Raw genomic sequence first — 13,956 nt, 5'->3', positions numbered from 1 at the left:
TATTTGTTCTTCCTATCCAGGAGCATGGAATCTTTTTCCATTTTTTTGTGTCTTCTTCAATTTCTTTCATAAGTTTTCTGTAGTTTTCAGTGTATGGATTTTTTCACCTTTTTGGTTATATTTATTCCTAGGTATTTTATGGGTTTTGGTGCAACTATAAATGGGATCGATTCCTTGATTTCTCTTTCTGTTGCTTCATTGTTGGTGTATAGGAATGCAACCGATTTCTGTGCATTGATTTTATATCCTGCCACTTTGCTGAATTCGTGAATCAGTTCACACAGTTTTTTGGTGGAATCTTTTGGGTTTTCCATATAGAGTATCATGCCATCTGTGAAGAGTGAAAGTTTAACCTCCTCCTGGCCGATTTGGATGCCTTTTATTTCTTTGTGTTGTCTGATTGCTGAGGCTAAGACTTCCAATACTATGTTGAATGACAGTGGCGAGAGTGGACATCCCTGTCTTGTTCCTGACCTTAGGGGGAAAGCTCTCAGTGTTTCCCCATTGAGGCTGATATTAGCGTTGAGTCTTTTGTATATGGCTTTTGTGATCTTGAGGTATGGTCCTTCTATCCCTACTTTCTTGAGGGTTTTTAGCAAGAAAGGTTGTTGTATTTTGTCAAATGCTTTCTCTGCATCTATTGAGAGGATCATATGGTTCTTGTCCTTTCTTTTATTGATGTGATGAATCACATTGATTGTTTTGTGGATATTGAACCAGCCCTGCATCCCAGGTATAAATACCACTTGGTAGTGGTGAATAATTTAATGTATTGTTGAATCTGGTTGGCTAATATCTTGTTGAGGATTTTTGCATCCATGTTCATCAGGGAAATTTATCTATAGTTCTTTTTAGTGGGGTCCTTGTCTGGTTTTGGAATCAAAACTATGGGTTTGAGCCCCACACAGAGCCTGCTTGGGATATTCTCTCTCTCTCTCTCTCTCTCTCTCTCTCTCTCCCCCTCTCCCCCCCTCTCTCTCCCCCTCTCCCCCTCTCTCTCTGCCCCTGTCCTGTTCTCTCTCAAATTCCTTCTGAATTATAGACTTTAAAATGGCAAATTTTAGGGCATGTGGATTATATCTTAATACTAAAAAAAAAAATAAGGAAAAAAGATGTAGGGACACATCAATCAACGGATCACTTTGTTAGGCTCTCGATTCAAACAGAGCAACTTAAAAATTTTTTTTTAAAAAACAACCAGGGAAAGTTGAACATGGATTCTGTATTAGATGATATAAGGGATTATTTGTTTGGGAATGTGAATAATAGTAATGTGATTATATTTTTAAAAATCTAATATTCACAACTGAACTATGCAGAATACTCCAATTTTATTTTCTTGCACAACTTTGCCTCTTGTGAGCTTTGTAATGACTGCTGTAAGCCGTGGGGTAGACTGTGAGTGTTTTGGGAGAGGCACATTCTCAAACTCTTCACTCATCCCCATGAGAGAGGAAAAGAGAGAGGGAGAGGGACAGGAAGAGAGAGGCGCCCTGGGCCCTCTCAGGAGTGGGAAAGGCCACTCTTAGGCAGACTGCTGTCAGGCCACTGGCCTGACCTTGTTTGCCCTGTTTCCAGGCCTCTGTGAGCAGCCTGGTTTCCCCTCGGCCACCATCCCCACTGTAGCTCCTGTGTGTCATCAGGTAACTGTGTGTCCTCTTTGGCTTTCACAAATTTCCTCCATTTAGGTGGGGCTCAAAGGGTGGGGCCACAGAAGGTGCCCAGGATCAGGACTGTTTGGTGTGGTGTGAAGGTGACTGGGACCTGCAAGTTACAGACAAGGCCCAGGACAAATGGAAACTTCTGTCCACACCAAAACCTGTATGCAGGGGCTCCGTGAGTTGAGCTGATCAGACTTCGGCTCAGTTCATGATCTCACGGTTCATGGGTTCGAGCCCCACACAGAGCCTGCTTGGGATTCTCTCTCTTCCTCTCTCTCTGCCCCTGACCTGCTCTCTCTCAAATAAATAAACTTAAAAAACAAAACCATCTGTATGCAGAGGCTGGTAGTAGCTTTATTTATCATCAAAAACTGGAAACAATTCAGATGCCCTTCAACTGGCGTCTGTACAACAGAATACTACACAGCAAGGAAAAGGAGCAACCTGCTAACACACACAACAACCTGGCTGAATCCCAAATGCAGTCAGCTCAGTGAAAGGACCCCGGCACAAAAGGACACGTGTCTATCTGGCATTCTGGAAAAGGCAATACTGTGGGATAGAACATGGATGAGCTGTTGGATGGGGCTAAGGCTGGGAGGAAGGATTGTCTGCAAAGTAGCAGGAGGGGATTTTCTGCATAGTTGGAAATGTTTTATGTCTGGATCATTGAAGCAATTATACAACTCTGAATTTGTCAATTTTATTTGTCATAAAATTGTACACTGAAAAAGTGAATTTTACTGTATATACATTATACCTCCACAAAAAAAAAAAAAACAAACTAACAACAACAAAAGGTTTCAGTTAGGTTAGTGTTCCTGGCGACTGGGAACACCTGTGTTCTTTGTGTGAGGCCCAGCCTGCCTGCTGGGAACCTCTGAGGGTAAGGGCCAGCACTTCTGGTACGTTCTGTGGAGATGGATGCCACCATGGACAATACCCCCACATTATACCTGCTTCTCGCTCCTGCCATTAACGTGTGACCATTTCTTCAGAGCAAACAGGGAGGGCAAGGGCATGGAACAGAACAGAGTCAGAGAATTTAAGAATTTCTTTGAATTTCAGAGCTGGCTCTGTCACTGGTCAGCTCAGTCTCTCAGAACCTGTTTCCTCATCTGCAAAATGGGGACGAGAGCCTTATCTCACAGAATCCAGTGAGTGATAGAGATGACTATGTGAGAGCCCCAGGTGGTAAGGGTGTCCTAAGGAGTGGATGTGTGGATGGATGTCAACTGGTGGGAGTGGCTACCCATGTTTGAATTCTTGTCCCACTGCTTACAAGCTGTGTGACCTTGGACAAGTCTTAACCTTTCTGTACCTTGATTTCTTCATCGATAAACATGAGATTTTTATGACCTGGCAAGATTATCATGAAGATTCATTGAATACAAAAGCCCAAGCCCTGGGCCTAGCTATTCATAGCGACCACTCAGGAAGAGCAATCCTGTTATTATCACAGGATTGCTAAATTTAGCAAATAAAAATACAGGACTTGTGGGGTGCCTAGGTGGCTCAGTCAGTTAAGCATCTGACTCTTGATTTATCTCAGATCATGATCTCAGGGTCATGGGATCGAGACCCATGTTGGGCTCTGCACTGACAGCACAAAGCCTGTTTGGGATTCTCTCCTCTCTCTGACCGCCCCCCACTTGGGTACACATGCAAGCACTTTTTCTCTCTCAAAATAAATAAATAAACTAAAAATATATATATAGGAATTCTGATTAATTTGGAATTAAATAATTCATTGTTTAATTAAATAACATTGAATCATTAAATCATTAAATAACGATTTTTTTAAAGTATATGTGCCATGCAATATTTGGGACATACTTATACTAAAAAGTATTCATGACATAATTATACTAAAAAAATATGAGTTGTTGGTATGAAATTCAAGTTTAACTGAGCACCTGGTGTTTCATCTAGCAACCCTATTAAGAGGGGGTCAAGGATTTGGGGAATAGGAGATTGGGACTAAGCCTGAAGGTAAAAAGAGGGATTAATACTCTGCTGTTTTAACCTCATGGCCACCTGAGTAGCCTGAGGTACTTTACTTGCATGCAATATCCCCTCCTTCAGGAAGCTCCCTTGATTTAACCCACTTGGCCTTTCATTCCCTGGTCCTGCTTTTGTTTAGGCCTGTGGCTGCCAGCTGGTGTCATCGTAATTCACTCCCTGGCCAGTGCTGCCCTTGGGATGTTCTGAAGTCATTTCTTGTATGTGAGCCTGTTTCCCAGAGTAGCCAGCCTCCAGGGCTGGGCTGTGAGCCTCCAGTCATTCCCGGGGGTCCCTGCCAGGTGGTGGGTACAGCGCACACATAGACTCTTGGTGCCTGCAGCTGATGGCTGAGTGGCAGCACTGCTCTTACATAATCCGTTTCTCTCCTCCTTTCTCTTTCCAGAGCCAGATTTCACATTGAGCAGCTGCAGACGGAGAAATCAGAGAAAGCACAACCCAGCCCCAGATTCCAAGGGGCCTGCTGGGGACTCTCTCCTGCTCGAGAGGGAAAGACCCCGAGGCCACTGTCTCAGGCCAGATCCTGGCTGCCATGGGACTCGCACCTACTGCCCCCCAGCTGCCCTCCACACTGCCAGGCAGATAAGGGCAGGCGCTGCCCCAGGAGCACCTGCCGCCCCCTGCCGGGCCACTCCTCTGTGGTCAACCCTCCCCCAGCTTTGGGCCACCTTTGCTGACGCGAGGCCATGTAGGCCCCACCTGGGCCTTTGTGGATACACACACTGCTGGGGACACCGCCTCTGCTCTCTGGGGGACACAGCGTACCACCATGCCCCGGGGATTCGCCTGGCTGCACTGTGAGTACTGGGGGGGGGTCCTTGGAGGCTGCCCCGGGAGGCCTTGGCCCAGAGCCGGGCTCTGCTGTAACCATGGCAACTGGGCCATTCTTGCTGGTGGGAAGTTGAGATGCTTCCCAGCCGAACAGCCTCGGGACTCCCGTGGCTGCCCTCTGCCCTGTCTCTAGCTGACCCCAGCTCAGACCGTCATGGTGGGTACAAGTCCTAGGTTGGGTGGGTATGGTCAGTGGGTGGTTAAGGGGATGGGGCAGGCACTGGGGGCAAGTGGCAGTGTTACCTTCTTAGGCTTATTAGTGCTACTGGGTATGGGGGGGTGGGGGCAGCGGTGGCAGAGAGGATTTCTGGCCTCCCTGGGTGTGGCCAGCCGAGGGTGGAAGCTTGTGAAATTGTCTGGGCCCCAAAACACGTGGGAGAAGTGCTGCCAGGTGCTGGAGAAGGCAGCCTATTCCCTCTGCCCCTCCCTCCATAATAGAACAAAATTAAAAGGCAGAAAGAGAACAGTGTTGTTGGTAAAAAGAAAAATAAGTTGAAATGAGGACAGAAAGCGTCTAGAAAGCCTCTCAAGCCTGCTGGTGGGAGGCCAGACCAAGATCCCTTCAGACTCCAAGATTCTATTGAATTGACTCAAATTCAACACATTTTTCTGGTGCCTCCCACATGCCCACTGGAGAGTTACTGTCATGGCAACAAGGACCCAGGCTGGCTCGCACCCCTCTCTCCAATGCCTGGCAGGGAGTTAGGTGCTAGGAATTCCCTCATGAGGTCCAGGATTTGATCCTGCAAGGGATCCAGCCTGGTCCTTGTGAAGGGATACTGCAAAAGGTCGAGGCATTCAGAACAGGCAGATGGACCTAGATCCCATGTTCTGGAAGTTTCCAGGTCGTGAGGAGCAAGAGGAGCAGCATGGGTGAGGTGCCACATGAAATCGTTTCGGAGGTGGGCAGTGTTCACACTGGTAGATGTGAGAAGGTGAAGACAGGGTCTGGGTAGAGGAAACAGCTCGAGCAAAGGATCAGCAGGTGGGACTGTGAGTGGCCGGGCTGGAAAGCCAGTTTGGGCCCAGATGATGGAGGCCTTGAAAACGAGACAGCATGGAGCCCTGGAAGGTTCAAGATCTGGGGACTTGGAGTTGTGACTGGGAATTACTCTGCTTTCGGAAGATCAGTCTGTGGCTGCTGTTGCAACCTTCTGGGCAGGAAGTGATGACAGTCTTGTTTGTGAGATGGCCGTGGAAATAGAAGTCATGGCCTTGGCAAGGATTGGCTGTGGGGTGGGAGGCAAGAAGGGGTGCAGATCAGAGGCTTGTAGATAGAAGGATGCCGGAGGGTGCTGGAGAAGGATGGGCTGCTATAGTTTAGTATCTTAAAACAGAAATTGATTCTGTCCCAGGTCTGGAGGCCGGAAGTCTAAAATTAAGGTGTGGGCAGGGTGACGCCTCTTCCAAGGCTCCTTTCTTCCTCTTCCTGCTTCTGGTGGCTCCTGGCATTCCACAGTTTGTGGTTGTATCACCCCAATCTGTGTCTTCTCATGGCCTTTCCCTCTACATATCTCTGTGTCCTCTTCTCTTATAAGGACGTCAGCCATTGCATTCAGGGTAGGCCTTCATTTTATCTGTAAAGACCCCATTTCCAAATAAGGTCACATCTGAAGTTCTGAGTGAACAAGAATTTGGGGGGGGGATGCTATTCAAGTCCCTCCACAGGCTCAGATTTGGTCGCTGGGGGTGCTGGTGGTGGACAGTTCTGATTTGTCCCTGCACAAGGGGCTGTCCCCAGGAGAGGTGCAGCCCTTCCCCCTCCCAGCCAGGGACCCAGGAAGGTAGCTCCTTCCTCACTTGCTCTTCTTCAGCCTCCTCTTCTGTCTTGCGGGGGCAAGACTAATGCCCTTGCAGGGACAGGGTCACATTGGCTGTGGGGCCCTCGGGGGTGCAGAGCAGCAGTGAGGCTATTATGGCCCTGCTGTCCCTGTGTGGTCACCGGTTTGCTGGCCTGTTTCTCAGGGTGGAAGCAGCAAAAAAGAGGCTTAAATTTGGAAATGGTGGTCAGTCTGCAGATCTAAAGGAAGTCTGGTTCTGGGGGGAAGGCAGATCATCCAAGGACAGGGTTCCTGGTGCAGCCCATACATGCCAGGCTGGCACATGGTAGCTTTCTAGGACTCAGTGCTGCCTCGGAGCCCACAGTTGCCAGGCACCAGAGACCTAAAACCAGGACACAGGTAAGGGCAGCTAGGGTAGGACTTCAAGCGTGGAGTGGGCAGCCGTGGGTGACCGCCACATGAGAAAGAGGACCAAGTGTGGACAGATACTGATTTTAAAAGACAAGATGCAAATTCAGATTTGTATATGAAATCTCTGTGAACCAGATGTGGCCCTTGGGACAACAGTTTGCTACTGTCTCTGGAGGTCAGTGGTCCTCAAAGTGTAGTCCCCAGACTGGCAGCAGTAGCACCTGGGAACTTGTTAGAAATACAAATTCATTGGGCCCACCCCAGACCTACTGAATCAGACACTCTGGACCCTAACCAGCTCTCCAGAAAATTCAGGTGCATGTTCCTGATTCCTTGCTCAAGGTCAACCCCCAAAGTGCTCAGTAAACGAGATCATGTTGTGGTTAACTGCATTATGTGTTCACATACTAGGGGCCAAGCTGTCTGGTCAAGACAATGAGTGAATTGGACAGATGGTGCAAGACACAGAGATTGTGGGGGGCTGGTGCAGGCAGGGGAGAGAGCCTGGGAGGGGAAGGAGTCATGGTGAGACCTTGAAAGAGGTCTGCCTTGTGAGAGGGTACCCAGGGCAGGGGCAAAGTGTGAGCAAAATCTGCGAACCAGGAATGATCTTGATGTGCAGGGGGTGCGCGGCTCAGGGGCTTAATGGTTTAGAGACGAGACAGAAAGCATGCAGAAACACTCATTCAGTTTGTGTTTAACTGTTCCTTTGTCCAAATGTCAGATCAAGCACTTGGGAAGAGACAGAGAGAGCAAATGCAAGATGTATTGCAAATTTGCAACCCTGAGAAAATGTGGTTGGCACATTTCTGTGAGAGGAGGGACTGGTGTGCTGTAGCCCATCTTGGGCATGGGGTTTGAGTCCAGAACGTTCCTAGTGAGGGCCCAGCCAGAGCAAAGGCATTTGAAGCACGACTGAGAAGGGGGGAGAGTGACAAGAAGCAGGCCCAGCCCAGTGAGGGATCAAGAACAAAAGTCTCCCTGGGCACCTTGGTGGCTCAGTTGGTTAAGGGTCCAACTCTTGATTTCTGCTCAGGTCATGATCTCACAGTATGTGACTTAGAGCCCCGCATTGGGTTCCTTGCTGACATTGTGGAGCCTGCTTGGGATTCTCTCTCCCCCCTCTCTCTGCCCTCCCCTGCATGTGTGCGTGCGCACAAACACTCTCTCTCTCAATAAATAACTTAAAAAAAAAGTCTCCCTGGGAATGCAAGCTGGTGCAGCCACTCTGGAAAACAGTATGGAGGTTCCTCAAAAAACTGAAAATAGAACTACCCTACGACCCAGCAGTTGCACTACTAGGCATTTATCCATGGGATACAGGTGTGCTGTTTCGAAGGGACATGTGCACCCCCATGTTTATAGCAGCACTATCTACAGTAGTCAAAGTATGGAAAGAGCCCAAATGTCCACTGATGGATGAATGGATAAAGATGTGATATATATATACAATGGAGTATTACTTGACAATAAAAAAGAATGAAATCTTGCCATTTCCAACTCCATGAATGGAACTGGAGGGTATTATGCTAAGTGAAATTAATGAGTCAGAGAAAGACAAAAATCATATGAATTCACTCATAGGAGGACTTTAAGAGACAAAACAGATGAACATAAATGAAGGGAAACAAAAATAATATAAAAACAGGGAAGGGGACAAAACAGAAGAGACTCATAAATATGGAGAACAAACTGAGGGTTACTGGAGGGGTTGTGGGAGGGGGAATGGGCTAAATGGGTAAAGGGCACTAAGGAATCTACTCCTGAAATCATTGTTGCACTATAGGCTAACTAATTTGGATGTAAATTAAAAAAAAAAAAAAGTCTCCCTAAGTTCCAGGGAGGTGGGTGGGGAAAATGCAATCAGTAATTCCTACTCATGACCAGGGGTGTGTCAAGCCTGGCTATTTTGGGGGGAAAAAAAGAAAAGAAAAGAAAAGAAAAGAAATTATTGCTTTTGACTATAACAATATATTGATTGTAGGATATAAAATATGTCCTACAAAATATAAAGAACATAAAAATTTCCCATAGAGATTTGATACATTTCCTTCCACTACACTTCCACTTCATTTCCTATGCATACACATTTGCATGTAATTAATGTAATTCACATCATGCTGTGTAGACCCAGAGGAGGTGTGCTGAGTCATGCTTTTTTAAGACTTTACTAAGCATATCATGAGTATATTTCTTATCACACAAGCATATCATAAACATTCTTTGACAATGTGGTTTTTTCATCTTATTTATTTTAGAGAAAGATAGTGTGCATGGGGGAGAAGGGCAGAGGGAGATCCGAGAGAGAATTCCAAGTAGGCTGCAGGCTGAGCATGGAGCCTGACTAGGGGCTCAATCCCACGACCCTGGGATCATGACCTGAGCCGAAACCAAGAGTCAGACACTCAACTGACTGAGCCACCCAGGCGCCCTGACAATGTGGTTTTTATTTGCTCTGTTCATTAATGAACATGTGGGCCATTTACATATTTTCACTATTATAAGAGAATACTGCAGTGGGAGTCTTTGTCCACAAATTTTTTGGTGATGTCTCCCTTTTTTTTGTTTTCCTTCTTGTTTATCCCTAGAGATGAGTTTAATGGGTCAAAGGGTGTAGACATTACTAAGTTCGCTAATAATAAAACTGCAAAATTGCTTTTCAAGATAAGAGCACCTGCCTTACTGCTTTGCCAGCACTGTTATTAAAATGAAATTTAAAAAACCCACTTTCCATTTTGATAGGTGAAATATGACACCTGATTGTTTTAGTATGTTATTTCTTTACCTTTATTGGTGTGTTTGATTTTTTGGATACATCTCCTGTACCTCTGTTTCCTTTATGCTCTGATCAATTTGATCCTTGTTCATATTTTTTGCAAATTCTCAGGTTTTTGTTTGTTTGTTTGTTTGTTTGTTTATTAATTGTGAAAGAGAGAGAGAGGGAAAGAGAATCCCAAGCAGACCCTGCACCATCAGTGCAGAGCCCGACGCTGGGCTTAAACCCATGAACCATGAGGTCATGATGGGAACAGAAACCAAGAGTCAGAAGTTTAACTGACTGAGCTACCCAGGCACCCCTCTCAGATTTTTTTTGTGTTATTAATTCTGGGAATCACAAAGCTGTTTTTGAGGTCACAGTGACACCTAGTGGTAAAGGCTGGTAATGTTTACGAGACAGCAGCTCGTTTGCTGGGAGGGAGAAGAAGCAGCCTGATTTGCTTGCTCCCCAGAATGGACAAACTGGAAGGCCTGTAGTTATTTGTACATCTGAGAGGAATGCCAAGGTCAGTTAGAGCATGGAGGAAATGGTTCTGCTCACCCAAAAGTCATTTGTAAAGTTGGAACTAGAAAGTCCACATCTCCTGGATCCCCAGATGGAAATGCAGACGTAGGCCTTGAGGACACGTCAGCCCTAAATGGGGTATGAGCTGAGGTTTCCCTGGAGAGGAGGTTGTGCCTTCCCCAAGGGGCAGGAGTGGGGAGGAGACTGGACACCAACCTCAGGGTGTGACAGCTGGGGGGCTTTGCTGGCTAAGGGTACGGGTACACCGGCCAGATTGCCCATGCTTGCCTGGCCTTGCTGTCTGAGCCTGGGCCCCAGGGAAAACATCCCCTGTGGTGGAAAGGCCTCCTTGGGGCTCTATGGCCCTGTCCCTCCCATGACCTGGAAAAGGGAGGGCAGATGTGCACAGCTTTGCACAGGTGGGCAGTGTACTCATGTGTTCCTGTTGGTCACTGTCCACAGATCTCGGGATCTTCCTTGCCATGGCCTTGGGGAACGAGGGTTTGGAGATGTGGCCTTTGACCCAGAGCGAGGAGTGTGCAGTAACTGGCTTTCTTCGGGACAAGCTTCAGTACAGGAACCGCCTTCAGTACATGGTAACTGTGAACCCCCCGACTGCATTCCCCTTCCCAAGCTCCTGGCCTCACAGCGTGTAGGACGTTCGGGGCCTCAGCCCTGAGCTGACCGTGGCCCCTTTCTCCGCCTTTCTCCCCCACGTCCAGCAGTGTACCTGGTCCACACTTACAGTCCTCTCCCCTGCCAGCCTTCCCTGGGGACCTCCTGCCCCTGCTACTTGATCTGACCTTTAATCCCACCTCCATGTGACACTCACCCTGTGACTCAGGAAATGGCTTCCAGGAGGCCTTGGGGGAAGTCCAGGTGCTTGTTATTAGCTCAGCACATAAGGACTTAGAAGTTGGAATGGGTGGCTCCCTTTGTGTAGGGCAGAGAAGCTCACGTGGCACCGTGGCAATGCAAGACTTTTCTTTTTTTGACAGCCTTCCTGAGCTATAACTCACATACCATACTATTCACCTGTTTAAGTGTACAGCTCAGTGGTTTTTAGTACATTGGCAGAGCTGTGCAACCAGCACCATAAGTTTAGAGCAATCTATTTTTTTTTAATGTTTATTTCTGAGAGACAGAGACAGAGTATGAGTGGGGGAGAGGCAGAGAGAGAGGAGACAGAATCTGAAGCAGGTTCCAGGGTCTGAGCTGTCAGCACAGAGCCCAATGTGGGGCTTGAACTCACGAACCACCAGATCATGACCTGAGCAGAAGTCAGAGGCTCAACTGACTGAGCCACCCAGGCACCCCTCCCCTGCAAGTGCATATTCTTCATAGAAGGCCACCTCTGCCATCAAAGGGCTGGTTCTTGGTCCTCTCCTCCTGTATCAAGTTGGGAGTTGGGGGAGGCTGTTTGAGCCGTTTCTGACTGTGACCTCATGGTTTGTTCTTGTGTTTCCCCAGAAACACTACTTCCCCATCAACTACAGGGTGAGCGTGCCTTATGAGGGGGTGCTCAGAATGGCCAACATCACCAGACTGGTGAGAATCCCATCCTGGGCTGGGAGACCCTTGCCTTGCGGGACACCCCATGGGCCCAGCCTGAGAGGCACATTGATCTTGGCAGGTCATGTTGCCGGGGGCCTTTCCCAGCCCCGTAAGCAAGCCTGCCCTCGGCTCGGGCTAAGATTTCTCCCTGTCCACAGTGGATGCCCATGGTCTGCTCTCTTTGTGGGCACAAGTTGGGTGGCAGGTGGTCAGAGTAGTGGTGGGGAGGGCCCAGAGGCTCAAGTCTTGGGACTTCAACAATTTCTCCTGTCCCCACAGCAGAGGGCCCAGGTCAGCCAGCAGGAGCTGCGGTATCTGTGGGTCTGGGTGAGCCTCAGTGCTACTGAGTCGGTGCAGGAAGTGCTGCTTGAGGGCCACCCATCCTGGAAGTTCCTGGAGGAGGTACATACGCTACTGCTGGATGTCCAGCAAGGCCTCACGGTGAGCTCCGCGGAGGTGTGTGTGTGTGGTGGCCAAGGAGTGTTGAGGGAGGATGGGAAGACATGGAGAGTTCCAGCATGTCCTGAAAGGTATGGGAGAAATGGGAGAGAGGAAGAGAAGGCCAGCAGTGCCCCATGGGTGGCCTGGGCTGGGGACAGGAGATGTTCTAGGGTCTGTCTGTCTTGTTCTGTGATCCTGGGCAAGTCATCTAACCCTCTGGCTTTGTTTCTAGAGGTTCCTTTTGGGGGAGACAGGGAAGGAAGGATGAATGGGTGGAGCAATGAAAACAGGAGGTTTTTAGGGCTATGCAGTTCTTCTGTATGACACTGTAATGATGGACACATGACATCATGCGTTCATCCAAGTCCACAGCACGGACAACACAGAGAGTGAACCCTAATGTAAAATATAGACTTCCAGTAATAATAACAATGATAAGGTTCCTGCCAACTGCCTGCTCAGCAGGGTTGATCTGAGGCCTCAGGGATGCATCCTGTAAAGAGCCTGTGGAGTAAGGTCACGGGGTCACTGTGAGCCCATACAGGCCACATGTGTGCTGTGGGACCCCCTGCCCACACCATTTTGCCCTACTCCCCAGCGCATGGTGTCCTCAGGGGCCTGGGGCACACTTGCCCCGGGGAGCCCCACCTGCTGCCCATCTGGAGCTGTGAGCTGTGGGTGACACCAGGTCTTAGGAGCCCACAGCTGCTAGGAATTCTGGGGAGGCTCTGGTTTTGGCAGGGGATTGGAGGCCCAGAGGTCTCCTCGGTGGCTCTTTCATGCCCTTGGGCAGTGTGAGTTGGAGCTGACCTGAACAGTTTTGCATCCTTGCCTTTCTTCGAGAGCCTGACTCTGAGCTCTTGGGAGCTGCAGAGGAGGCTGTGGGTGGGTTGAGACCTGTCCACCCAGGTTGTTAAGAGTTCAGAGTTAGCCAGCTTTAAAAAAATTATTTTCAAATTTTTTTTTTAACATATGCATGTTATTTTTTTTTAATTTAATTTTTTTTTAATTTACATCCAAATTAGCATAAAGTGCAACAATGATTTCAGGAGGAGATTCCTTAGTGCCCCTTACCCATTTAGCCCATCCCCCCCACAACCCCTCCAGTAACCCTCAGTTTGTTTGTTCTCCATATTTATGAGTCTCTTCTGTTTTGTCCCCCTCCCTGTTTTTATATTATTTTTGTTTACCTTCCCTTATGTTCATCTGTTTTGTCTCTTAAAGTCCTCATATGAGTGAAGTCATATGGTATTTGTCTTTCTCTGACTAATTTCACTTAGCATAATACTCTCCAGTTCCATCCACGTAGTTGCAAATGGCAAGATTTCATTCCTTTTGATTGCCATTAAGTGTTTTTGTTTGAGAGAGAGAATGAGAGAGCAAGAGTGTGTGGGGGTGGGGTGGGGGGGTGGGTGGTGGGCACAGAATCTGAAGCAGGCTCTGTTGCTGGCAGCAGTGAGCCTGATGTGGGGTGTGAACCCATGAACTGTGAGATTGTGACCTGAGCTGAGGTTGGACGTTTAACTGACTGAGCCACTCAGGTGCCCCAGATTTAAACCAGCTTTTAAGTCTGTCTTCTTTCTCACGGAGTTAATGGTCTGTGACCCGCTCCAAATATGCCCAGCATCTGGTGGGCAGTGGGCTCTCCCTGATGGGGAGTGGGCCAGGGGGACATGCCCCTTCTCCTCCTGTCACGCTTGCTTCTCTTTCCAAGTCCTTGTAGATTAGCTTTGTAGGGTTTCTGTGACAAATTACCACCAAACAACAGAAATTCTTCTGCCACAGGCCTGCAGATCGGAACACCACACTCAGGGTATCTGCGAGACCAAGCTCTCTCTGAAGGATCTAGGGAAATAGGACCCTTCCTGCCTCCTCCAGCTTCTGCTGGCTCCTACTGTCGTTGGCTTGTGGCCACATCACTCCAGCCTCTGCCTCGGCCCTTACATGGCCTTTCCCTCTGTGCTTTGCGTCC

The 13,956-nt window shown here is 48.3% G+C and overlaps 1 protein-coding gene across 2 annotated transcripts in view; it reads left to right on the top strand.

The window, feature by feature from the left end:
* Positions 1 to 13,956, top strand: part of IL34 (interleukin 34) — a 44,136-nt gene that overhangs the window by 28,307 nt on the left and 1,873 nt on the right. Inside the window, exons 2-5 of one of the 2 annotated variants that reach the window (XM_049622601.1) lie at positions 4,069 to 4,480; positions 10,452 to 10,585; positions 11,460 to 11,537; positions 11,826 to 11,984. In XM_049622601.1, coding sequence (XP_049478558.1) covers positions 4,453 to 4,480; positions 10,452 to 10,585; positions 11,460 to 11,537; positions 11,826 to 11,984 — 399 coding nt within the window. In that variant the 5' untranslated portion in view covers positions 4,069 to 4,452. Of the gene's footprint in view, positions 1 to 4,068; positions 4,481 to 10,451; positions 10,586 to 11,459; positions 11,538 to 11,822; positions 11,985 to 13,956 lie in introns of both variants that reach the window. The other variant, XM_049622599.1, reaches the window with a different exon arrangement.

This window comes from Panthera uncia (assembly GCF_023721935.1).
Source record: "Panthera uncia isolate 11264 chromosome E2 unlocalized genomic scaffold, Puncia_PCG_1.0 HiC_scaffold_20, whole genome shotgun sequence".
Classification (NCBI taxonomy): domain Eukaryota; kingdom Metazoa; phylum Chordata; class Mammalia; order Carnivora; family Felidae; genus Panthera; species Panthera uncia.
Note: the sequence above shows the minus strand (reverse complement) of the source record. Positions and strands in the feature narration are given on the sequence as shown.